The 25691-nt window shown below is 44.0% G+C and overlaps 2 protein-coding genes across 4 annotated transcripts; one reads left to right on the plus strand and one right to left on the minus strand.

The window, feature by feature from the left end:
• Positions 1–905: 905 nt before the first annotated feature.
• Positions 906–16645, plus strand: ptprna (protein tyrosine phosphatase receptor type Na). The gene is made up of 24 exons (XM_037488827.2): positions 906–1384; positions 3891–3941; positions 7226–7336; positions 7726–7843; positions 8047–8194; positions 8375–8570; positions 8735–8887; positions 9036–9161; positions 9385–9419; positions 9500–9765; positions 9993–10079; positions 10185–10264; positions 10398–10462; positions 11900–12109; positions 12310–12573; positions 12664–12811; positions 12937–13010; positions 13394–13471; positions 13605–13724; positions 14022–14188; positions 14720–14773; positions 14934–14998; positions 15479–15552; positions 15667–16645. Exons 1-24 carry the CDS (start codon positions 1309–1311, stop codon positions 15736–15738), a joined length of 2838 nt encoding a protein of 945 aa, XP_037344724.1. The 5' UTR covers positions 906–1308; the 3' UTR covers positions 15739–16645.
• A 317-nt stretch (positions 16646–16962) lies between these two features.
• Positions 16963–25379, minus strand: dnajb2 (DnaJ heat shock protein family (Hsp40) member B2). Of its 3 annotated transcripts, XM_037488832.2 has the most exons (11): positions 23605–23900; positions 22683–22779; positions 21834–21943; positions 21578–21631; positions 21242–21358; positions 20884–20958; positions 20535–20667; positions 20065–20135; positions 19673–19960; positions 17444–17515; positions 16963–17303 (listed from the first exon to the last, which is right to left on the minus strand). In XM_037488832.2, exons 2-10 carry the CDS (start codon positions 22745–22747, stop codon positions 17487–17489), a joined length of 942 nt encoding a protein of 313 aa, XP_037344729.1. In that variant the 5' UTR covers positions 22748–22779; positions 23605–23900; the 3' UTR covers positions 16963–17303; positions 17444–17486. The 3 variants fall into 3 exon arrangements, with proteins under 3 accessions (XP_037344729.1, XP_037344728.1, XP_037344727.1); XM_037488831.2 differs by lacking the exons at positions 16963–17303; positions 17444–17515; positions 23605–23900 and adding an exon at positions 25255–25379 and having other exon boundaries at positions 17522–19960; XM_037488830.2 differs by lacking the exons at positions 16963–17303; positions 17444–17515 and having other exon boundaries at positions 17522–19960; positions 23605–24061.
• Between the last annotated feature and the right edge of the window lie 312 nt (positions 25380–25691).

The following is a 25691-nucleotide window of genomic DNA, read 5'->3' on the forward strand; positions in this document are numbered from 1 at the left end:
CTGAACATGGAAGAGATCATGGGAAAAAGTGTGTGGTGGCTTAAAATCCGGGTTCAGGCCTTCTAATATAACTTGGGGCAAGGAACATTTTGACACCTATTCCAATTGTGAAGGTCTCACTATCACAGAAGGCTTCTACATTTAACATGAACGTAGACATTTTTTTCATTTATATTGAATATATCTATCTATATCTGTGTATATGTACAGAGAGCTACTTTTATTTGGAAGACACCAGAGGGAGCAAGAGGACAACTGGACCACATGGACTGCTGTGACACAGCTTCCTCAGTGAAAGTGGGGCTTTCTTAGTATGGGCTTTAATATCCGATTCTTTCCAATCAAAGGATTAATTAGGATCATTAACAAAGCCTCGGACCACGGTTAGGACATTCATAATGTACTAGATTGAGATAGATAGATAGATAGATATATAGATAGATAGATAGATAGATAGATAGATAGATAGATAGATAGATAGATAGATAGATAGATAGATAGATAGATAGATAGATAGATAGATAGATAGATAGATAGATAGATAGATAGATAGATAGATAGATAGATAGATAGATAGATAGATAGATAGATAGATAGGCATAGCCCCTTGTTGATTGAGCATGTTGCCATTAATTCAATCATATGGTATTGAAGATCATTTATAAAATCAAAAATGTGTTTTTATTCACCAAATAAAAACTTGCGTTCATATCAGATGAACATTTGAGCCTTCATGTCAGGTAACAAAGGTGTGATTTTATTGATGCATCAAAAAAAGAATATAACTATTAACAAAAGCGTATCAACATTAGACAGGTCAGACTTGGCCAACACGTGCTCACCTGTAAGCTGTCCTCCCCATGCTGTGTGCGCGTGCGCCTTAATGAATAATAAGCTCATGACGTGTTGTTTAGTTTTACGGGTGGAAGATGACACTCGTCAGGCCGTGATGACGTAGCTGCAGGTCGATCCCTTGGATCTCAGCGAGCTTTTTCTGCTTCAGGTTGAAGCTTGCGTTATTTCCACAGTCGAGCAGCGGTGTATCAATACTAGATTGCGCGTGCACATGCCCCCCCCTCCCATCATTTTCACGCCCCGCCTTGTCCACTGTGGAATTAGTGGGGGGGGTTTCAGCCGTTCGTTTGTATGTTTTTTTCCGTCACATGGGCTCTCTGGGTGCAATGTGAGCTGTCGAACCTGGCTGCGACTCGTTTGACAACGATGGGGATTTGAAGGAGGGACCGACGCAGCGCGACTCCGCATCTTTCTCCCCGCATCCTCTCCGCTGCTCGGAGGCTCCAGAGGATCATGCAACACCTCAAGCCATGGCGAGCTCTGCTCCTTTTAACCACCCTGTGCCAACCAGCAATCTCAGACAAATACGGTAAGGAGATCGAGGAGATGGTTGCTGATGATGGTTGCGGAAATGCACGCTCGTGTTCCTGTAATATTCCCACAGGTACACGATGAGTCGAAGTAGCTAATTACTTTACGTTGATCTCATCCGACCGTGGAGTCCTCTGTGGCATCACAGTCATGCTCCTGTAATATTCCGGATCTAGAAACATCTTTATTCATGGGTCATTCTTCCATCACGCCCTGTAAATGATTTGCCACATGGGGATGATGTGTGTGGGTAAATATAGAAGCTGATAATCAGATTAGAGTGAGGCGGAAGAGAGAATGAAAAACAAGAGAAAACCTCAGTCTAGTGTGTTTTATTTATTTTTCACGTACAGCCCGAGAACCTTTCAGAGCAGTAACGAGCAGTAACGATATTTGTTTATTTGTAGTCCGAGAGGAAGAGACTCGAGAAACCACCAAATCCGTTTTGGGGAAATAGATGGATTAGGTCAAGAAAAACACAGCATGCATTAATAACAAAACTACTATAGCTAGGAGTCATACATGTATTTTTAATTATATATACGTATATATGTTGCATATTCTATTGATTTAAAAACAAAAACAAGTTGAAAATATTTTGTGATGTATGAAAAGTGTCAACAATTTCACTCTTAGCCTTATAAAGGGCTGTGACAGTGACGTCTTAATATAAACAACAATGGCAGCTGTAGTCATTTCATTAATGCAATTGGTTCATTTTTAATTATAGATTAATTATAGGCACAATAGACTGGCATCATTTATTATTGATACATGCAACAAGTTAATTTTACTTCTTACACAGAGTGAGGTCCTTAAAGATAGTGTTTACTGTCTGTTGTTAATTACTAGTAATTATTTGAATGCAATTACCAAAATGTAATGTAATTAATGAATCACCTTAGTGACAATTAATTGCAGTGTATTTTCATTCATAGCGAGGAAACCATAAAACAAACAAAAAATCAGAAATCATTGAGAAAATTGTTTTACTAAAGGAGCATGAAAACAAACACATAACAATGAACAATGCAGCTCTACGGGAAGCCGTTCTCCATTTCAGCACCATGGAGAGAAACCAGGAAGCACCGTTGCTTCCCTTTGTCCACTAACGCCTCTGCGTTTCGCTCCACTTTCACACATGCATCCATCCATCTGTCCACTCCAGTAGCCATCCATCTTTGCCCGACTGCCCATGGTCACATTCCCAGTACGATGTTTAAGTTAGAGCAGAAGGCTCAGACGTTTCCTTGAGAGCAGATTCCATATAATGAGGTTTCACCTAAAAATCCTTTTGAGATTGATTAGAATCTTTCTGCTAATTTGCATTGCTAATGAGGATGATATTTACGCAGAATGTCTTATCTAGAATGCGACCTCTGGCAGCCACTGTGTGTGACAATCACTCAGGCAGCTCATTATTTCAGCTGTACACATAAAGGTTAACTCAACCCTCCACAGATTGTAGAGCTCATGGTCTCTGTAATAAAGGGTGTGTCGTTTTGCAAAACGTTACCAAACAAGCTGTTTTTAAGAAGTGACCAAGTTTGAACTTGATTGATTGGGAGCTTTCTTCCACAAAATTGAAAGAGGTGAAATTAAGAATTCCAGAAATCAAATGTCCCATTTGTCATTAAAAATATCCTGAATCCATTCAATTGCCTCAACTTTCAAAGTAAAAACAGATCTGAGACATGCAACATACTCACTAACGCTGTGTATGCAGCGTGTGTGTTTCTCCTAAAAAAAAGTGAGTGAGTCACTGAAAATGCTGTAACGGTTCTGCGTCACTTCATCTAAAGGTTGAGGAAATTGTAATCATAATTTTCTATCAATTCAATTCACAATCTTTCTGCCAAACAGATACCCGCCCTCGATCTTTTGCATTTGATTTGGGATCGTAATTATCTCTCATTTTCTCTCATACTGTAAACACCGATTTTATACCATTTATTTATGAACATGCAAATAAAGACAAAAAGGGAATTTTCCTTTGGCAAGTAGGGGTGAAAAGAGACGTGTGTTGTTGAATGAGAACGGAAGAAGACAAGAATCCGTGCAGGTTCGGCTGCGTTCCCGTCTGCCGTGAGCCACCTGCTCCGTCCCACACTGCAATGAGGTCCCTTAAATAAGCGGAGCAGCTAAGAATGAGTTTCAAATAAAAAATACTAGTGACAGCACTGTTCAATTACAAACCACTTAACAAAGTAGGCTGGAGGTGTTGCCCAACAATAATCTAGTAAAGTATAATTTAGTATTTCACATCCAGATATTTTACCCCCTGTATATCAAAGCGTGACACAATGCCCTCATGTGATCATACAAAGCATTGTGCACTATAGGTCAAGAGAATTTCAATACAAATAACTTGTGTATATGTTTTAGTAACCATTTGAGGCTGATTATAACGAGAAGGCCCGGGTTAAGCTCACTTTGTTGTATTTTCTCAATGTGAGGGAGGAGGATCTGGACTAACTGTTGGTCCTCTCTGTCCTTTGAGCCAGGTTGCCTGTTTGAGAGACAGCTGTGCTCATGGGATCAGTTCTGCTCAGATGGTGAGTACAACACACACACACACACACACACACACTAAATCTCTGTTGATAGAGACTTTCTTCATCTTTTTCTTACCCCTTCAGCATATTCAATTATTAACCCTGCAGCTGGACACACACACACTCACACACTCACACAATTTCTCCTGTCTCGGCCCCATGTGTCCATCTCTCGCCGTCACCTGCCCCTCTGCCTTTCCTGATCGTCATCTAAGCCCCTCCCTGGCTCCACCGTCTCCATGGCAACACTGACATCACCGTCAGGTTGACACCCCCACAGTTGTTGTGGCAATACAGCAATGAGTCACTGACGCACACTTACGCACTTCTCTGTGGAAATTGCACTTACGCACACGAACAGCCATTGGACGGCGTACAGAATGGATTTCAGCGTGCTTGCAGCTCGAGAGCAGACGCAGGGCTGCATTTATGCTCGTCTGAGAGGAAAATAATGACTACTCACTGGTTTTCAGTCTGATTGGTTGAAATAAGCCTTTTGTCTCTCTGTCAGTCGCTCTGATTTATCCCTCTTCAAGAGCCAGTAATTGAAAGTTAGCTGCAATCAATTTGTATTTGTTTTTTCGCACAAAGAATTATTACAAATTGACCTTTATTTGAAGTTTGTAGGGGGAAAATATGTAAGATCACAGACAGTGTAAACATCACAGTGACAACACAGGTCTCCCTGGTTCTAACACATGAGGAGTACCAAGCCGCTGATTTGAGTTTAGATGGAGAGGTTCACGGTGGGTTTGACTGCACGAGACAATAGGAGCAAAATCAATAGAAAACATTCAGACGCTGTTAATCAATTATTCCGCTGCACTATTCATCACTGTAATCTGTGTGCAAAGGAACGATTTTATGATTTTGGATGACATGTTTGATGTCCAAGGCCTCAAAGAGAAAATATTTAAATGCTAATGGAATATTGATTATATTGTAAAAGAAAAAAAAACAGGAGCTAGTTTTGAAACGTTCACAGAGAATACAGACATACACGAAGATTCAATTAAATTAGTATTAATGTTATTTATGTTATATGTTCTTTTCAAATGCAAATACTGCGGTAGTTATATACAGGTGTTTATTTGACTGCTTCATTAGTCCAACTTTTTTGCTGCAGGCTTGTTTTCTGGAGAGTTGAATCAGTATAATTATGAATGAGCTCTCTCTATGTTCAGTGAGACTAAACTAAACAAAGCAGCCGGCCTCTGCTGAATAGGAAGAATTATGCCTTCCACCAGAGCCTAAACAAATGAAAACATGATCAGCTAATTTGGACCTTTAATTGAGCTAAATAATTAGCTAATATATCATTTGAATCGATAATGTTCGGGATTAATTTCCACTCAACAATATTGACAGAGGTGCTCCCTTATTTTGTTGCGTCCTCCGAGGTTTTGAAAAGGCAGCGGTGCATCGAGCAATCGGCCTCTGAGGAATCATTTGTCTGAAAAGGTTCATTAGAGTTAAAGTCCCTCTCGTTCTGCTTGCCTGCTGCCCGCCTCTCGGGCGCGGGGAGGATGGATTGAGTCTTGGCGAGCTGCGATGCACACCATCTTCCTCGACGGGATCCGTTAGTTTGTTACCGCTGCACAGCTTCTAAACATTTGGTAGAAATAGTGCAATAGTGCAGCGGACACGGGGGCTCTTTCCCCTTTATATCCCCATTATTCTCTTATAGACATTGAGAGATGGAGGCGCTTGTGGCCTGGGGTGCCGCCTTAGGGTCATTTAAGCATTGACCAAGGTCACGATGATGTCAAGCTTCTCCCCCGTGGGCCCGTTGAGCCTGATGGAGTGTGAGGCCAGCGTTAAAAGGCGCGAGGTCATACAGTGACACCGGAGTGGCGCTGTGCACAGATGTAGCACCTTGACCTTGTCTAGAAGCAGCTTCTTGACGTGTTGATTAAGTGGATACAGTACAGGTTGATGTGAAACACCCTTCTGGGCAGCCTCCTAGAGAAGGTTTGGTGGGTCATCAAAAAAAATAAAAATGATTTGAATAATTTACTTGGAGCCTTTATTTTAAATGATGCATTTCTTCTATGCAACATAAATCCACTGCCCAACACTGAATACTGCAGTATGCGAGATATGGCACATCACGACATCATCAGGTTTTGTGGGGGAAGGAGGCACAAATTTGATTAATATTCAGTCTCTTTGCAGAGAGACAACTTGGAAATACAACGAGTGGCCAGAAATAAGCTGCACTGTTTCCTGTGTGTCTAAAAGAAATTATCAATGCTCACTCACTTGTTTTTAGGCTGACGTCTCACCGGGGGCAGGTCGGCTCTAGTGAGATTTAGCCAGTGAGGTGTGGTGACTCATCAATGCGCCACATAATACGTAGTCCGCTCCGCTTTGTCTTCATTCCCATCCCATCACAGTCACAGTCTTTTTTCTACATGAATATCTTCACTTGCACTCATACAGACTCATATAGGTAATGGAATCTCTATATTAAGTATGGCATTTCAGATTCTCGTTATCCAACTCGGTTGTTCACGCTGCAGAATCTCTTCTATGAGATCTTATAGTGAGCATTGTCCAGTATGAACCGCTTACGTTCCTGTTTGCTGCTACTTTTCATTGAGGTTTCTGTCCGAAAATGTCAAACATCTATTTCGAAAGGATGTGTCACTTAAGTCAAAGACCTCGTAATGATGCATCGGTAGCGGATGAGTTGAAGCATTGTATGGGTTGATTTCTTCATGTTGATGTCTTCATGTACTTCTAATGATTAAAGTATTCATTCATTCCCGATAAGGTCATGAAAACTGTTTGCAGATAATAATATTGATCACAATTTGTCTTGATGTTGCCATGAGGATGCATGCAGGTTACACTTATTGACAGAACCTCGTCAAAACCAGTGACGAGGGTTGTAGGTGTGTGGGCTGAACTTCTAAACTATGAGTCACTGCTGTGGGCTAGTGGTGTGGGCTGCATATGAATTACGTGTATTATTACAGTACTGCACTGTGCTTCAAGAACAGCGTCACTGAAATATTTGAAAATATGTGCAGTTAAAGCAAAAACCGCAAAGAAAATGCAAGCGTCATTAACTGCAGGGCATTGTTACATTTGATCACAGCGCTGGTATTTTCAAAGCAGCCATTTTGATGTGTCAGAATTGGAAAAGCTCCAACTTGCTTTACTTCTGCTATTGAAGAATTCCAGACTTTGGGGTGGAAATCAATTTAACACAAAATCTCCAGTATGATATTGTCAAAATAAGACTTCCAACGCTTCCATTGTGTGTGTGTTCATTTCAGACGGGCTGTTTGGTCAGTGTCGTACCTCTAAGCAGGACCTGGTCCAGTATCAGGTGACAGTTCCTGTTCTGAAAAGGATGCAGGAAGTCCTCAAACAGCTCATGCAAGAAGGTGAGATGTGATTTCTTTTGAGGGTCAAACTTTTACATTAAAATGATATTCTATATTCTGTCACTCCTGGACCATTATACCTTCCACAGATGTGCTTTGAGCTAAATGCTGATGTCAGCTTACTAACATGCACAAAACGACTATGCTAGCATGCTGGTTTAATCTCTAATGTGTCCATCTTGGTTTAGCGTTTTAACATGCAAGTACTAAAGCAGTGCAGAACAATATGCAGGCAAATATCCATTTATTATACCAGCCCTTCACAATATACCCATTAGAAACAATATTGATTTCAGCAAATCTCCCTTGCCTTCACACACACCTTGGTCTGTCAACTGCTTTAATTGCTCTACGTGTGCGTGTGTGTGTGTGTGTGTGTGTGTGCACAGGTCTTTCCTGGCAAAATGACATCACCCAATATATTTTATCGAAGGAGCTGAAAAGAGTTCCCCATACGACCCGCCCCTCTAAGCCGAACCCTTCTTCCTCCTCTTCTCATCCGTCTCAGTAAGTGCCCTCCAGCTACAGGGATCCACAGTGAGGAGTGCACACGTCACACAATAAAAATGAGTCAAAGGACAGAGCCAATCGTTTATTTCACCCTTGTAGCCACCATTTATTTACCGCTGGACCTCTTCTTTCCTCCCTCCCTCCTCCCAAGCCCTGTATATTTATCTCAGTAACCTCTTTGTTTCTCTCTGTGTCACCAGATCCAAACAGAACATCCCTCACCAACATAGTTCTAAATCGGGATCCGCACCTCCTGGTGGCAACTATCTGGACTATATGATAGTCGAGTCTCCCCAGTCTCCACTCCGCATGCAGACGGCCTCGTTAGACCCCTACACGTACCACCAGGTAGTGTGTGTGTGTGTGTGTGTGCGCGCATGAAATCCACAACTGAAGCTAACAGTTTTTCACAAGAGACTAAAACTTTACAACAGTGCTAAAAACATTGTAAACCTGCATTGAAAATGATTGCTAAAGAAAATAAATCCCGTGCACAATGCTCAATCTGTGTACCTCTCTCGATTCCAGCATAGATATGAAGATGACATAGAGAGGTCACTCATTGGAGCTGGAGCTGGTTATGCCCGCCCTTCATCAAGGTCCCAGGCCAATCAACGAGATCAAGAGCGTGACAGACAGCTGCTACAGGAAGCCTTGTCTCAGTACCTGGCGTCGGCACAGCCCGCTTACCGCCAACGGGGGGGCTCATCCGTGTCTCGTGCAGGTAAGCAGCGCGCTCTGTTTTCCAAGACACAGGATCAAAGCTGCTGCCGTTTGTCTAAAAACCAAAAAGAAAATATCATGAAATTTTTTTGTAAGAAACATTCAGTTTTAAACATAACCATAATCAATTATCTTTACTATCATAAACTATGATGAAATGAGCAGGTCTTCCTTACTATGAAGACCTGGACCTGGCGATACCAGTGGACTACGTGGAAGACTACACCCTGGAGGAGAGACTCGGTACTGCAGGCAGACAGCAAACACAGCAGAATAAAAACGTTCCTCCACGGATCACCGCTGTGTCAGGAAACAACGGTGAGAAAACAACTGTTAATCTTGTTTCAACAGATTAAACATGAGAGCACGTACACGTACACAGCGACCCATTAGAATCTTTAGAAAAACACAAATCATTTGAATTGGAAGGCGTAAAGATAACGCTGACTTTGACATCCTGCGTTAGACGGCCTTCTCCAGAGGATGTCAGGAGTCTTGAAGAAGCACAGAGTTGACCCGAGACAGCTGAGTCAAGAGCAGCTCTACAAGCTGGCCCTCATTCTGCAGCTGAGGCCAACCCAAGACACAACAGGTAGTCTTTCAATCATTCTATATCAAAAACTAAATAGAAACCGCCTTCTGTCACACATAAAATTGTTATATATGAAGCTTCAAAATCTATATCTGTGTATATGAAGCGTTCAAGGTCAAAACTCATTTAAAATGAATACTTTTTATGTAATATTGATTTTTTAATTTATTGTGCAATTTAAAACCATCAATTTATCCTTCCACATCAATTTATCCTAACACAGATCCGATTGAGAAAGACCCCATCTCCCCCAACGAGGTATGTCAGCATGAATGTTTCACAAGAAGCAATCGTTCACCTTCATTTTCACCGATAGGTCTTCCATTAATTCCCCTTAGATGCAGCTATTGAAAACAAACAGTTACTCCCAAAAGCCGGGGAGGCCCGCCCCTGCTCCTGGGCCTCCCGGGGCCCCGGCTGCCCCCACCTTCTCCTCAGTCCCGGCTACACCTCAAGCCAAGAGTGCGAGCCTCCCCCCTTCTGCCTCCCAGCCTCCGCAGGCCGCGCCTGCAGAAGCTGGACCAGGCTTGAAGGAGCAGGGGCTAGAACCGGTTGAGGGTACAGGAGCCAAGGAGGAGTACGGCTACATAGTCACCGACCAGAGGTCAGCACGCATTCAAAAAGTCACCTTTCTTTTTCTATTGCAAATAAACTGCCAAGAACAAGAAGCACAAATCTGTCTTTGGAGCCAATCATTATTGTCAGAAAGGACCTGCCAGTGTGTAGAATAAATGTCCTCATGCCAAAAGCTGTGAAGAAGTGGATATGTGAGCTCACTGATTGTCAAAACCCGATTGCTACAAGGAGGATAATAATGTTTTTTATTTGTAGTCCCTTGAACTTGTACGACGGAGTGAAGCTGTTGCAGCTACTGGCTGATAAGATTCACCTGACAACCAGAAGCTTCATCAACATAAGGTAACACCACCGTCATTGTGCAGTGTGCCGGAGAGTTGTCCTTTGTTACTCAGCCCCTGAAGCATCACGCGCGTGTGTGTGTGTCTGTGCCTTTTGCGTTGCCAGTGCGGTGGGCCCTGCGCTGACGTTCCGGATCCGCCAGAATGATCACAACATGACGGCAGCAGAGGTGGCCGCTAAAGCGCGTGAGGCTCAAGCACACAGACACGACCAAAGCGTTCCTCTAACGTGAAAATCTCACAGCACTTTCTCCGATGCCATTACCCCGGTATTCTTTCTCAAAAAAAAAATGTTCTTTTTCTTTTCTCACCCAAACAGTAGCTGTAAAGAACTTCCTGGAGTCTGAGACAGGCTTAAAGATTGTGCAGACCGGTGTGGGAGAGGTACGTGTACATACACACACCCACACACAAACCAGCTCAGTCTCTGGGGAAAATATCCTGTGCGACCCCTCCGATCAGTAACACCCGAAGCAGTTGTCAAGGCAACAGAGATCTAATCACTGATCTGTGTTGCCAGCTTGACCGATGATCAGTCTTGCGGGTGGGAAATTAGACTCCCGACAGACCACCAGCTCATCGCTAAATGTTTTGTATGGATCTTATTATATTTGGTAACTGTCTTTTGTAGTTACAGAGTTCAATTTTGTATATTAAACCAGGGATGTTAGGTGCATTAATTCAGGCCATCATACTGTTGAGGAAGACCTTATACCAGACATTGGTATTGTGGCGTAAGAATTTCTTAAAAGGAATCTAATTAGCTCGTAAGAACTAGTACTTTTGTGGGCACTAGCGCGGCACAGACGGGGGGCAGCACATCCGCCTCAGTTACAAGGCTCATTTTCCATCCCCCACTACGCTCGCTGTGTGTGGGTGTTTGTCTGTGTGCGTTAAGCAAATAGTGTTTACCACCTGGAGTGCAAGTGGCCAGAACGAATCAGCTAGTCTGCACCTCATAACAGCCAAACCATCGTTCCACTTGTTGCCATGGTGCTTCATCTCTTCTACCCCCCTCCCCTCGTCCGCCCCTACTGTGGCTCCCAGATCCCAGGTGCTATGGCAACCGTCACAGGAGTCATTAACCTCATTATTCGCACACTAAAACACACCCGAAGCCTTATTGCGGGCCTGTGAATCATTGCCTGGAATTTAAACTTGATGTGAAATGGATTAACAACAAAATGCACACACACACACACACACACACACACACACACACACACACACACACACACACACAAACAGACGCACAGATTGAAGTGGGGGCTGCAGATGACATTGTAAATGTCCTGCCAATACATTAATAGAACATGTGTGTCAATTTATTTAAAAGCTACATTTCCCCCCAATTAAAGCAGTTCAAAAGAAAGCCTGATTTGAATACTGATTTTCACACTTTTTAATGAATGTTTTAATGGATGAATTCTGCTGTATTGGGAAGCAGAGCGAAGACAATATTGAATGATAGAAAGGAAGATGAAGAAGAGCTGGAATGACACACTGCTGTCTTTTTAACGGGTAGTTAAATGCTTCATCATTTCTCAGACCTCTGTCTTTTAAAGTCAACATCAAGCTCTCATCGAGCCCACCCGGCTGTCACGTACAGTTACCTGAAAACGAACGTGCTGCTAGAATGAGATGAGTGACCTTTGGATTCCCAGAGTCCCAGAGTTAGCTTAGCTCGGGTTGACAACTCTCAAAAGGCCAGACGTGCGTGTCAACAAGTGGGAATAGCACCTTGCTTAGGTATTAATACCTTTTAGTTTGTGTAATTTTCCCACTTCTTATTTACTCTTTACAATGTCTTTTTTTCCCCAGAGAACAGATGCACGGGGTCTCCCCCAGGTAACCAGGGTTTCGCAGGGCTCCAGCGGCACCGTCATCACCCTCGTGTCCATGGCGGCCGTAGGAGGCGTGCTGGTATTGGCCATGGCCGTGGCCTGTTTCAGGCACCACGCTCAGCAAGTGGCCGGTGGCAAGCTCGGACTGGGGCCAGAAGGAGGAGCAGAAACGCACTTTGACTACCAGGTTTGGTCTCTCCTGTTTCCTTTCACCTTTGTGTCATCGTCGTCAGAGGAGTGTACGCTCATAGGTGCAGAGCTCGTCTGAACTAAGGTTCAGTTGTAATACATTCCTCATAGTTGTACATATATAATACATAAACTCTTATTTTAATTGATCAGTATTATTGATTAATAATGAATACTTTTCCCTTCCTTTCCTCTCAGGAGCTGTGTCGGCAGCACATGGCCTCTAAATCCCTGTCCCGCCAGGACTGTGTGGGCGCGGCGAGCAGCGGCATGGCGGGCCCCGCCGTAGCCACGGGCGCCGGCGGCCGGAGGGGTACGGACACGTCCCGCGTCAGCAGCGTCTCCTCGCAGTTCAGCGACGGCCCCCAGCACAGCCCGTCCTCCACCCACAGCTCCACCCCGTCCTGGAGCGAGGAGCCAGCCCAGTCCAACATGGACATCTCCACGGGTCACATGATACTGGTGAGCGGCCGGAGCGGAAGGCGGGCGGCCCGTGGCAGTAAACGTCCGGCTGAGAAAAGTCACATTGTGCGCGTGTCGTCTCTCGGTCAGGCTTACATGGAGGATCACCTGCGTAATAAGGACCGCCTCCAGAGGGAGTGGGAGGCCCTGTGCTCCTACCAGGCCGAACCCAGTTCGGTGGCCGCGGCGCAGCTCCCCGGCAACGTGGACAAGAACAGACGCGCCGAATCTCTCCCCTGTTAGTTCACTAGTGCGCCGCCGGATCCTCCTCCTCTCTCTCTCTCTCTCTCTCTCTCTCTCTGTGTCGTATTTACGCTGTCAGTCATGCCGTGACACATTCCTGACGGCTGCTTTCTTTTGCAGACGATCACACCCGGGTGAAGCTGAAGAGTGACGTCAATCACAGTAAACAAGATTACATCAATGCCAGCATCATTGTAAGGATGCTTTAAACAATCCCAGACTTTGTAGACTATGTATTATATCACTTTCAGTTATCCCCTCATATTATCTGAGGATCTAAATACAGGCGGTCCGATCATCATAATGTCTGATGCACTATTAATGAATTGGATGTTTCGGGGTTCAGGTTAGAAAGAAAATGTCTGGACTGAAAAATGACACCTGCATGTGCACCTTTTTTTTTATCAATCTGCAAAGCCAAACCCTGTGATGTCTCTCCGCCCAAGAGGTCAAAGAAAAGATCTTTGAACCAATGCACTCAGAAACACGCACACAATTATGATGCCCCGTTGCTGTGACTCTGTTAGTCTGTTGGAGAATCCTCAGCGCTCTCTCTTTTCCCATCTCTAACCCACAGTTTGATCACGACCCTCGCCAGCCAGCTTACATCGCCACACAGGGACCGTTGGCTCACACCGTCGCTGATTTCTGGCAGGTCAGTGCCATCTCTGATCTGGAGAGGATTTACCCGCTCATACTCAAGGTTTTATTTAAATATGACAATCAGATGTGTGTGTGTGTGTTTTTTAAATCCGTCTTTGTGTTCGCCCGCTCTCTCCGACCCACAGATGGTTTGGGAGAACGGCTGCACAGTGATAGTGATGATGACAGCTCTGGTGGAAGATGGAGAGAAGCAGTGCGAGCGGTACTGGCCCGATGAGGGCTCATCGCTGTACCACATCTATGAGGTTCACTTCCACAACCTTTAATTTCCCCTTCAGCACACACGTCTTTTCATAGTGCTTTAAAAGTAACAAACGTTCAGAGCGACAGGTGTTTGACCTGTGGTTATAGTAGTTTTGTTCAAAAGGAATATGTTCTAAGGTTATTTTTAAAAACAGTAAATCAAAATTGCCCCATCTTCTCATCTTGTGTGTTCGAATGTTTGGATCAAATGTTTTACAACGTTTTGAACCTCTTGTCCATTTTTTCTTTTGCCCCTTTCTTCTCCCCCCCCCCCCCCCGTGTCTCCTTGCGTTGATCAGGTGAACCTCGTGTCGGAGCACATCTGGTGTAAAGACTTCCTGGTGCGCAGCTTCTACCTGAAGAACGTGCAGACGCAGGAGACCAGGACCCTGACGCAGTTCCACCTGCTGAGCTGGCCGTCTGAGGGCACGCCCACCTCCACCAGGCCGCTGCTGGATTTCCGCAGGTAAAGGACTGCGCGTGCGCCCACTAGCCACCGCGGCGCGTGTCCCTCGATTTTCAACAGGATGGAAAGGAAATCCGACCGGCCTTCATCACATCCATCTTTTTTTCTTTTCATTCCTCCCCCTCCCCCGCTCTCCCAGTGTGCAGGCAGATGGGTTTGTATTTTAACATCTCCCAGTGTCATTTTTGTGGTTTGCAGCTAGTACTCTGGCTCCAGTTGCATAGTCACAAAAATGAGCATTGGCAGGTGTGACTGGCTACTGCAAGAGGGACAGTGAATCTGTGGCTTCCTCTTCACCTTTTCTTTCCTGTTTTTTTATCATCTCACCATCATCCCTTTTCCCTCTTTCTTGATCCTTGATCCTTCTGTTTAAGCATTTAACTTGTGCCTTGGTCACGGATCGAAGGAGGTTATTCATTGAATGTGCGATCACGGTTAGTCGTGATTACGAGGTTTATAATGACCAGTTGATAATGAAGCCTTTCTTTGTTCTCCTTTCCTTCTCTGCTGTCTGTTGTTCCTATTTTTCAGGAAGGTGAATAAATGCTACAGAGGTCGTTCCTGCCCAATCATCGTTCACTGCGGGTAAAAAACGAATAAAACTAAACGAATGATTTCCGTGCAACAGGACGATGGATTGAATCATATAGTACAACCTGTATGAATATGTGTTTGGGAAGCCGATTCGGGTGAAAAAAAGGAGAATTATATTGATCATTTCCTTTCATACCTGTTCCCCTGACAGTGATGGCACTGGCCGGACTGGCGCCTACATCCTCATTGACATGGTGTTGAACCGCATGGCCAAGGGTGAGTTTTCTCACACCAACACGCATTTATTTAGGATATATTTCTTAAGCGAAAATATTTTGAAAAGATAAAAAGGTCAACATTTGGTGGTTATGCCGAGGTTTGCTCATAGCAACGCACACTGATATGTGTTACCCTTTTTGGACAGCGGGGGGGTGCCAGAGTCCCTAAGAAGTCAGATCATTCTGCTTGTGTCAGATTTCAATTATTATTCCGCATTAAGGTACAGATGTTTCATTAAGTAGGGCTTAGTAGACCGGCTGGATGTTTTGTTTAAACATTGGAAGTTTCTATTTCCTAACCAAATACCATAGCTGCAGCAGTCCTTCTGACGGTTTACTTTAGTGTCAAGCTAACATCAACATTGGATTGCGCTACAATTGTTTTCTAAATTGTTAGGATTATTTTGAGAGGTTTCTCTTGTAGCACCGAAGCCTCGTCATCTGTGCTAGGGATGATTTTACTGTGTTCTGTTGTTAGGAGTGAAGGAGATTGACATTGCCGCCTCACTGGAGCACATCAGAGACCAGAGACCAGGCTTAGTGCGCACCAAGGTACCATACATCTGTGTGTCTGTGTGTGTGTGTGTGTGTGTGTGGGCGTCCATCCATCCTTCCCTCTCACACCTTCCTGTTGCCGCCCCGCCCCCTGCTTGTCGTTCTGACCAGGACCAGTTTGAGTTTGCGCTGACAGCGGTGGCCGAGGAGGTGAACGCCATCTTGAAAGCCTTGCCGCAGTGAGCCGAGGAGGCGGAGGGGACGCCCAGCGGGGCGCACGGAAAGAGGTGGAAAGGAAACACTTCATGTATGTCAGGCCATCAAATAAGAATTTGCCGTTACTGCTCTTGTGTTCTGCATGCAGTATTTTACCATCTGTTCAATCTCTGGGTCTCTAAAACTTTTTGCAACTTATATCAAATTATTTTTGGCAGGATGTAAATATGGACAGAAGATCAATTTGTTTCACCAATATGGCACACGTGTCATCTTTTTTTCTACCTAATTAGACACAACAATGAGGCCAAAAGGTGATGAACTTTGCCCTTGTCTGACAGGATAGATTGCACTTCTGTTTGATTCCATCTTTGCTTCGTTTCCCTTTCTACTGGACACGATGACATCACCTCAAAACACTCAACATCAACAGATGATTTACCACCAACACTGAGAGGGTCCTTCGGCCGTTCCATTGAACATTACAGTTTACGTGGTTTATTGTTAAAAAATGGTGTCAAATTCGTAGGACCTCGATCCGGCTGATACACAAACTCTGAGTGTGTTGTAACTGTAACTGCTAATGTCTCGTGCGTGTTGATTTCCAGCCGGTTTTCATTTGTGAGGCTTGTCTCGTCTGCCGTGACAACATGATAGTTTGCTCTAAGCACTGGTCCTTTTGTAACGGATGCTGTAGGTTGATCGGTACACCTCGCCCTCGCCCTCTTTCTGCAGACAAAATACCTTCTTGTTGTCTGACTCAGTGTACGGCCTTGTGATTAATGTAAATAATTCCTCCTGATCATTGTGTTTATTTTGTGTAGCAGACAGATAATATCTGTAAAATATCTATAAAAATGTATTTTTGACTTGATCTGAATAAATTTGTGACGTGATGCAGCAAAAGAAAACTAAAAAACAAGCCTCGAGCTCATTTTAAAAACTGTGGGTGTGTTTTTTGTTTAACAAACACAGATCGGACAGGTTATTCTGTCCCACGTATTTCAAGCTATTTACATGCATTATTCAATATGTATATATAGTGCATCAAAAGTGCAATCATTTGTTAGAATTCCTGGCTTTTATAGACAATGACCCCCACATCACAAGGGTGAAATTGCCAAAAAACATGCGTATTACAATGTGTCAAGTAGATCTTTTTCAACCTCAAATCAAATCTGCGGCATTGCTATCTTAAATTCTGTGGCACTAACCTTGACACGTCTGGTTACAACGATAGACTACCACAGACTGGTCAGCAGGAGATGCTTTATTTCCTCTGCTTTCTATATCTAGAAACATATTTTTTTAATTATTTGCTTTCACCAGTTTTCCACTTGCAGGCATAATTCAAACTAAAATTAAGCTGATAAAAGTATTAGTTGATGCAGAGATGACTAGAACTATTCCCTCAGGTTTCAAAATACAATCTTTGCAGTCTTTTTGCTCTACAATGAGCTATGTACACACACAGTATAAATAAAACAACACGCGTATGCATCTTTTGTGTCATGTCATTAAGTGTTGTTCAGCAGGTAGTAGCCATGGTGGGCAGAGACAGACATGCGCGTCATGTGCAATTGACCTTTGACCTGTAGGAATAGACGTACAAGGTTACAATTTATCTGCAATGCAACTACTGCAGGCATCAACTGATATAAACATGACTTATTATCGACATGGGGCTCATGGGGCGACTTAGGGGAGCTTCAGGTTCACACTGGTTCATTACCTCAGGGCACGGCTAGGCCACAGCACGGCATGAGCCAATCAGGTTAGCTCGTGAAGGCCTCGAAGTCTGAGTCTGAAACATGAAGCAGGGAGTGTGAGACAAACTTAACCTCCTACAGAAGTCCAAATCATCAGGTACAATTAGGTCCGTCAGTCAGAATTAAGCATTTAACAGGATGTGTCTTTGATGTCACAATGAGATTATGACATGACAATGACAACATAGAAATTAGAGGGTGATTTCAGCGGGAATAATATGAAAATATAAGAAGAAAATACGTCAAATAAATCAAATATATATATTTATGAATAAATGTGTAAGGATCTCCGAAATGATAAAAAATAGATTTTGGGTTATAAATGAACAATGTCTTCTTTCCTAGCAAGCTGATGGTTGCAACGAAAATGAGAGCCATGAGAGCAGAATGATGAGAAACATCGACATACAGCTGGTGAGGGAGAGTGGAGGGTCAGTGGGGAAAGTAAATCAGGACACTTTGAACAACCAACCAAGTGAAAGATAATAATCACGTTCTGTTAGCGTTTCTTTTAAAGTTAAACTATATACGCTCATTTCCTTCACGTTGAAATAGCTGGTACAGGAATCATTCCGATTGATTGACAGTGCCGTGAGGTTTGTGATTAATGTAGTTCTGGTGTAGCAGGACATCCGTGACGGTTAGTAGGAAATGCAGAGCTATTATTGCCACATTCTGAAATCAAAAACCAAAAATCCCAATTACCCTCTTCAGTTCAATCTTTATTCATTACTACCCTTTTATCAATTAAAAAAAATAATTAAAAAACACACATGGCAGTTTAGATAGTACAAAAAAAAACAACACTCTCATCTCTCGCCATACGCAATAAATGTTTAGAGAGGAGAAATGACCAACAATTTTGAGACTGCAACCATTTTTTCAATGATTTAAAAATGATATCCTGTGTTATCACAGCTTTGCCAGACTTTTGCCAGTGATGACAGTTATCATTTAAAGTGATAGCAGATTAGGACTCATCGTAAAAAGCAGTGTAATTTGGCACACTAAAGCTAACCTGGAGCAGGGTGCGGTGGAGGGGTTTTGTTGACTGGAGAGTAAAACACAGCTACAGTCCTTTCACCTACGGTACGTTCACAGTTCAAACCAGTCAGATGTAAAGCACTGATTAGGAAATGAAGCTCCATATTTTGAAACATCCACAGAGCCATTGCACCGCGGTTGAACCCGACCTCTCGTTCCCTCAGGACACCCGCCATCAACCGCTGATGTATAGACATTTGCTCTGCTTTAGACACATTGTTCTACCATGGCACATTTTCAGGGGTAATTCAAGCAAATAAAAAAAACAATTAAAGTAGCTTAAAACATGCAAAGGCACCAAAAGGATCAAATTATGAAAGCTATTATATAGCAGTGGTTTACAGTCATGATGCGGTACACATTGTACATTGTGCTGAAACCTCATGAGTGCTGCAAACATGGTCATGGTATTCTAGTGAGGGTGCAAAGACCGAGAAAAGGACACAAACGGTACATTCCACCCTTACTAATGCAACTCTGCAGCTGTGCAGAAGCTGTGCTACCGGTTTGGCCAATCCCGACCCAGCGTCTTAACGAGGTGTATTTGCACTGTAAACGCCATGTTTTTTACCTTCTCAATCACAATCGATTTGACCTTATAGCTGATATTATTGGCAAATTCACGTGGAAATTTCACCGTTGGCACTGATTCAAAGTGGACTCAATCTCTCCGAGAGGTGTTAAGACTGCCTTAACGCCTCTGTGTCAGTTGATCGGTCCGCCCCACATCAAGAGACAGACTGGCGGTAGGCAGAAAACTCAAGCTTTAAAAAATAAGGCATTGCAAATGCACACACACACACACACACACACACACACAACGCATTAGCACAAAATACAGCCACACATCTTTTTCTTCTTCACACTGCCATCCCTTTTCTTCACGTCAGGTTCAAACTCCTCCTCGCTGCTCTGGCCGGTTGCCGTGGTGTCGGCAGTGGAGGACGACTCAGGAGAGAGGTCTGGTCCCCCCGTCGGCGTCCCCTCCACTGCCCACCCGGCTCCGCGCCCTGAGTCCATTTTAATCGGCCCTTCCGCATCTCCTGCCCTTTCAAGCACCTTTTCAGCACCAGCCACATTCAAACCCGTCGTCTTAACGACCACTCGTCCTCCACGGCCACTCACAGCTTTGCCCACACCCCCGGCACCTGATATGAAGTCGGTAGCAGCTGCTCTCTGCTGGGCTTCCATTTCTGACAGGCTGCATGCCAAGGCCATCTGCAGGTCTTCGTCTTCCTCGTCGTCCTCGACGCTGCCCGCGAGCCCGCAGTTGTAGAAGGGGGCGGAGCTGAGTGACCGATGCGTGGGTGCAGGGTTGGGGCCCGGTTGGGGTCTTTGGGGCGACCCGCTTTGGATTTGTGGCTTCTGAGGGGAGTGACGCGTCTGTCCCTCTCGTCGGCTCAGCTCCAGGGCGAGGGCCATTTCGTCCTCCACGCCTGGGAACAACGCACCAAACAACACAGGGGTGAATGCCACATGCAAAGGGATAGAAAATTATACGATTTTGCACCTTTATTGAATATTTCATATATGGTCTTACCATTAATTAGGACACTCTTTAATACCCCATCCTCCTCAATCTCTGTTCTCTCCTGCCCATTCTCCTTTACCCTGTAACAAGGCAAATACAGGGATGAATAGTATATTACATTTATCCATCAATGTGTGTGTGTGTGTGTGTGTGTGTGTGTGTGTGTGTGTGTGTGTGTGTGTGTGTGTTCCGTCACAGTGGTATAATCTCTAATTCAAAGAAATGCCAAGCAAATCCTGTAAGATCTGTATACTAAATTAGTTGCATTCAAATAATAAAGAATTTAGAAGGACATGTTTTGAAAGTAAAATCTAAAACATGTCCTTGTTGAACTGCAAAATAATTTACAAATATTTTTAAATTTTTAAAAATATTTTAAAACTTTCTTATCTGACATAGCCAAAAAAAAGTCCAAACTCTATTTATTTAAAAAATATATTTCCTTCTATTCCTGTTTTTCTCAGGGCGGCCTTACGTACTTCTTGGTGGTCGTGCGTTTGCCATTTATGAAGCGAGTGGAGGTAGAAACGGATTTGAAGTTGCCCATCCCTCCGCCCATGCTGTCCATCCCATCCAGACCACCCAAGGAAGAGGAGAAGGTGGTGAAATCAACTGATGGAGGACAGATGAACAGAACAGGATTCATCTTCATATATTATTACAAAATAATATACAAACAAAAGTTTGTGCAAACGTGAAACTTGTGAATCATGTTGACAAATATAAAAATTAAGCTCCCTTATATTTCAATGGACTATTCTCTATTAGCTCTTAAAGCTGGCCACTTGTGTATTGTGTAAACTGCCTAAACATCATGCAAGTGTTCACCTCGTGCTGAAGGAAAGGAAAAGAACCGACTGGGTCCGAGGCGAGAGGACGAGCCTCCAAAGGACGAGAAGTCCTCTGGATGGGAGAACAAGAAAGACACATATAATTACTTACTGACTCACTGAGAAGTTGGACTTAAGTTGAGTAATGGGATCTTGTGTTTTGGGAGCGTATTGTGCTCAAGAAGTGAAGGAATACAAAAAGAACAACTTTTCCCAAGTAGGATAATCCGACGCACAAGGAAATCCATTAGATAATTCAAAAAGAAAATTAAAGTAAGTAGAATGTTCACTTGTCAAATAGAAAATGAATAAATAATTAAATCAATAAAATGCTCATATAGATGCGTATGACTTACCAAAAAAGTTAGCAAAAGGATCCTGGCTGCCAAAAAACTCTTTGAAAACCTCATCTGGGTTTCGGAATGTGAAGGTGAATCCTGGGAAATCTGACGAAAAGTCTGAGCTGGAGGATCCTGGAAAATAAAGCAGGGCCAACAAGGTCAGGTGGGTGAAGAGCAAAAGAAAAAGTAGAAGAAGAAGACAAACATATTAGGGAAACAAATGGGGGGAAAAAAGTGAATACAATTGAAGGGCCTGGAAACATTAAGGACGGAAACAAGGTGGAGAAGAAAAAGGAAAGGTAACAAACACAGTCGTGTCTCAATGCCTGACTGGAGTGGAGCTTTATTTACCTGTGTGTGGCACTCTGTCGTTTCCGTATCTGTCGTATGCATCGCGCTCACTCGCTGTACAGAGGAACACAGCCATCAGAACCCAACATTTAACACAAAACGTACGACACCGGAAACTGATTTACGGGTTCTGTGAAGGAAGTTCTGACCTCTTTAGACGCATTACTCACAGATTCAATAAAAATCAGGTCACAATACACACAGACACACACACACATACTATTTCTAGATAAGGATGCACTCTGCCCTGACTTACTGTCGGATAGGACTTCATAGGCTTCCGCCAGTTCTTTGAACTTTCTCTCCGCTTCCTCTTTGTTGTCGGGATTTTTGTCTGGATGCCACTTCAGGGCCAGTTTCCTGTACCTGAAATTCCCAAACAACAAGCATCGACTCACACACACATCAATAGATAGAGACATAACTAGCACTGTGGTCACAAGCGAGAGCCTTCGAGGAAATGAGACTATGTTCTTTAGAAGTCTGTATTTGTCACACTTGTTGTTCTTAAATCCACCAAGTTATGGCTTTAGTAACAAAGTGTATACTTACATATTTTATTTTTGACATTTTATCATATTACAATCATGTTCTGAATGGGGATGTTTTTGTTTGGAATTTAGTTTCAACACATAAAACTGAGAAACTGCGTATTTTGAAGTGAAGAAAAAGTTAAAGAGATTCGCTGTTCAAGTGAAATGTTGTTTTTTGCGAGTTATTAAATGAGTCTTGACCCTGGAGAGATGCCCCTTGGACATTGTAGGAAAAACTTAAACAATGTTTGAGAGTCTGCTCTGCCTCACGGGTCAGTGGATAGTCAAGGTGATTTGTGCGTCAGTGTGTGGATAATCTCACAGGAGCTCATGGCGCCAAAGTCCACAACTAAGTGACCTCCGCTCGCAGTAAGATTAACGTCAGTCTTTCGAGATCTTGTGAAGTTCTCCTGATTACAGTGCGTGTGTTTTCGTGCATTTGTGTGCGCCGCTATCACTGTGTAACCCCGAAGAGAAGAAGCCCTCGATGCACGACCCGTGTATGTGGTCAACTCCGCCTCCTACTTGCGAGTATTAGTAATAAATGGTCTGTTTAAGTGTGAGATACTCACGCCTTCTTGATGTCATCCTGGGAGGCTGTTTTGGACACTCCCAGGACGTTATAGTAATCCACCATGTCGCCTACTGTCAGCCCTCAGTGCACCGCCCCTGATAAAAAAACAGCTTTCTTTTCAATACAGAATATACTCAACTTTGATTAGACACATTTTGCATTTTCCAGATTCCCGATTCCCGATTCCCATTTTCTTCAATAGAGCGTCCACTCAACTTACTCCACTTACTCCCTTTCTAAAGCTGTCGTTGGCTCATTGGTTTAAGGAATGAGTCATCGTGCACTCACACTTCAATGAGTAATGATTCATTGACTGGCTACAATCAATTGGTCTCACACTTGCGAGCATAATTAGTGTGTTGGTAAGGGATAATAATAATAGGCAATGCTTTCGTGCTCATGTCTCTGCTGACGTACACGAAACGACTCAAAGGAAACAACTTGATTTTAGGACACTTGGAAGTGATCAGACCTCAGACCGGTCAGTGGTTCCTTATTATAGCCGCAAGGGGTGTGAGCCAACGTGCCGGTCTCTGTAGTGGACTGAAGGGGGACTTCCAGACTGAGATGAAACAACTAAACATAACTTTGTACGAGCCTCTCGGGAAGCGGCCATGCGCTCACTCGAGTATTATTACTATGTTATTTCTAGCGCCATCTGACAACTGGCGCTGACGTGCCGGGAGGCCCTGCGCAAACTTCACCTACATACAGGGGGGCCGATGCGCTAAGCCGCCGACTGCGCAGTCCCAACTACACATTCAAGTCAACACCACCATGAACACCGCAGGCCACCGTTCACATTCTACGGGTTGTTTTTTCTTTTTAGGTTGACGCGATATTTCCTATTATGGTCAAGTTGGTGGGATAAACCCGCACAACGGTAAAGCAGCCATTAGCCGAGGCTCGGCGGTACTTACCGTCTCAGTCGCACGGGGAGAGGTATTAACGGACAGTTCCGCAGTCGGTCCGCCGCTTCGGAGCCCTTTTCTGCGCCGTGACAACACACGTGCAGCCTCCTCCGCTACGAAAACCGCGGCGTGCCGCTGTGCTTGCGCCGCGTCTCCTCCACGGGCTCCACCGGAGAGAAACGCTTTAACCGGGGGGGGGGGGGCAGTCTACGTCACGATCAGCTGAGAGACGGGCACGACGCGTCTGGAACGTGCGAGAGTTTGGGAGCGCCGCCGGACCCGCCCCGCGCGGCACCGGGTGCCTGTTGCTCCCGCGGCTGGCGCGGCTCCACCACCGCGCGTAACCGGATCCGCACCGTGAGGATGGGGCTCCCAGGTGAACGAACACAAAACCAGTCGATCACGTGGTTGGGTTGTCTCGATCATTTCATGTCACCGTGTTACCGATGCTGTGGGTGAACTTACTGTCTGTGCCAGATACATGCATGTTTACTTGTTACTCGTGTATTCCCGTTGTACATGTGCTACACTAGACAAAGGTTTATATAACACGACTCATTCTAATTGTTGAATGACACAAGGAGTTGAGGATGACTAACTGTAATATTTAAATGCTTCTTACGTATCATTAGTATAATAGTTGTTATCCAATAAAATGATCAGGTTTAATTTTCACATGTATATCCCACTACTAATTCGTATTAGTAGTCTGGATTGTATTAGTATTAGTTCTGTTCTTATATGGAATACATATGATCCCTTCATAAACTTGTTTAGTGAAATTACACAACTTACATTGAGTAGAACAGAGAAGTGTAACACATATGAATTTAAAGGACTGTGAAGCCAGGCTTGAACGACAAAAAAAAACGTATGCAACTTTACTAGCTCGCCATCTTGCTCCCACCTAGTGGCGGAGAGAAGTCACTGCAGGTAGACGGCAGCACATCAGCACATAGAGAATGTAGAATGTACTTTGAAAATGGCTGGGAGCTGGGCTTAAATAAACATCCTAAAATCAAGCATAACATTGCTGGGAAGGCATTGTTATTGATAGCCAGGGGTGAAAGTAGTTTTTATTTCTTGGTCATTTAGCCTAGGTCCAAGCGCTCCGCTCGTCCAGATCTAATAACAATGGCGGGACCTGTTCATTTATTTACGATCACGTCCTACTTTAGTGATGCACCCTCAAAAAGGGTTAAAGCTTCGTTTAGTCAATTTAGTAGTATGATCTGACACAGCCCGGGCTAGTAACAGTACAGAAGTATTGTTATGATAAACAGCGCTGGCAGCAATGTGTTTTAGAAGTGCTTAGGGTGAGGATTAAATTGTTTTCAATACAGGTGCACGTTGAGGGTCAGGCAGTCAGGTGCAGCACATGCTAGTGCCCAATCGGCAGAGTGCCATCATATGGCAGCTTTGTTGATTTGGGCAGAAAAAAATGTGTCCCGCAGCCCGCTCCCGCTAGAATGACAGTTGAATGTCACTTGTTTTTTTAAACTCCGATCTATTTAAACAACACGGGACACAGCACTGCGGCAAGTTAAAACTAAGTCTCTGTCTAACGGACTAACGTAAACATATTTTTGCTAGCCTACCTGCTGCAAAATTACACCAAGACAAGTAGACCTATTTTATCCAGTTTAATTTATCACTTACCACTATCTTGTTTTTTATTATCCTCCTGTTCCTTTCTCTTCTTCCTGTTCTGGCTTCCTGAAGCATAATTCCGCTTCATGATGACTGCCGACCGACCAGGTTTTGTATTTTGCCAGCAGCACAGATCATGAGAGGGGCCCCTTGAGGGGGATCCCGATAACCGTGCCATTGCACTTTACTGCATTGACTATCAAAGGGCCGCTCACACAGTTTGTCGTTGCATTTTATTCATAACCAGTCGCTGTCTTGGGGCCCCAAGCGGTTGCTTGTTTTGCTTGCCTTGTCGCGACGGGCCTGTGCGTGTGTGTCGTAATTTCTTACCTGTACGGCGTACCGGCCAGTACCGGCTTACTTTCACCACTGTTGATAGCAGATATGGAAATAGGTCTAATCTGTAATAGCCATACCATTTGTGAGTTCATAAAAGATCACAATTA

The sequence above is a fragment of the Pungitius pungitius genome, chromosome 10, assembly GCF_949316345.1.
Source record: "Pungitius pungitius chromosome 10, fPunPun2.1, whole genome shotgun sequence".
Classification (NCBI taxonomy): domain Eukaryota; kingdom Metazoa; phylum Chordata; class Actinopteri; order Perciformes; family Gasterosteidae; genus Pungitius; species Pungitius pungitius.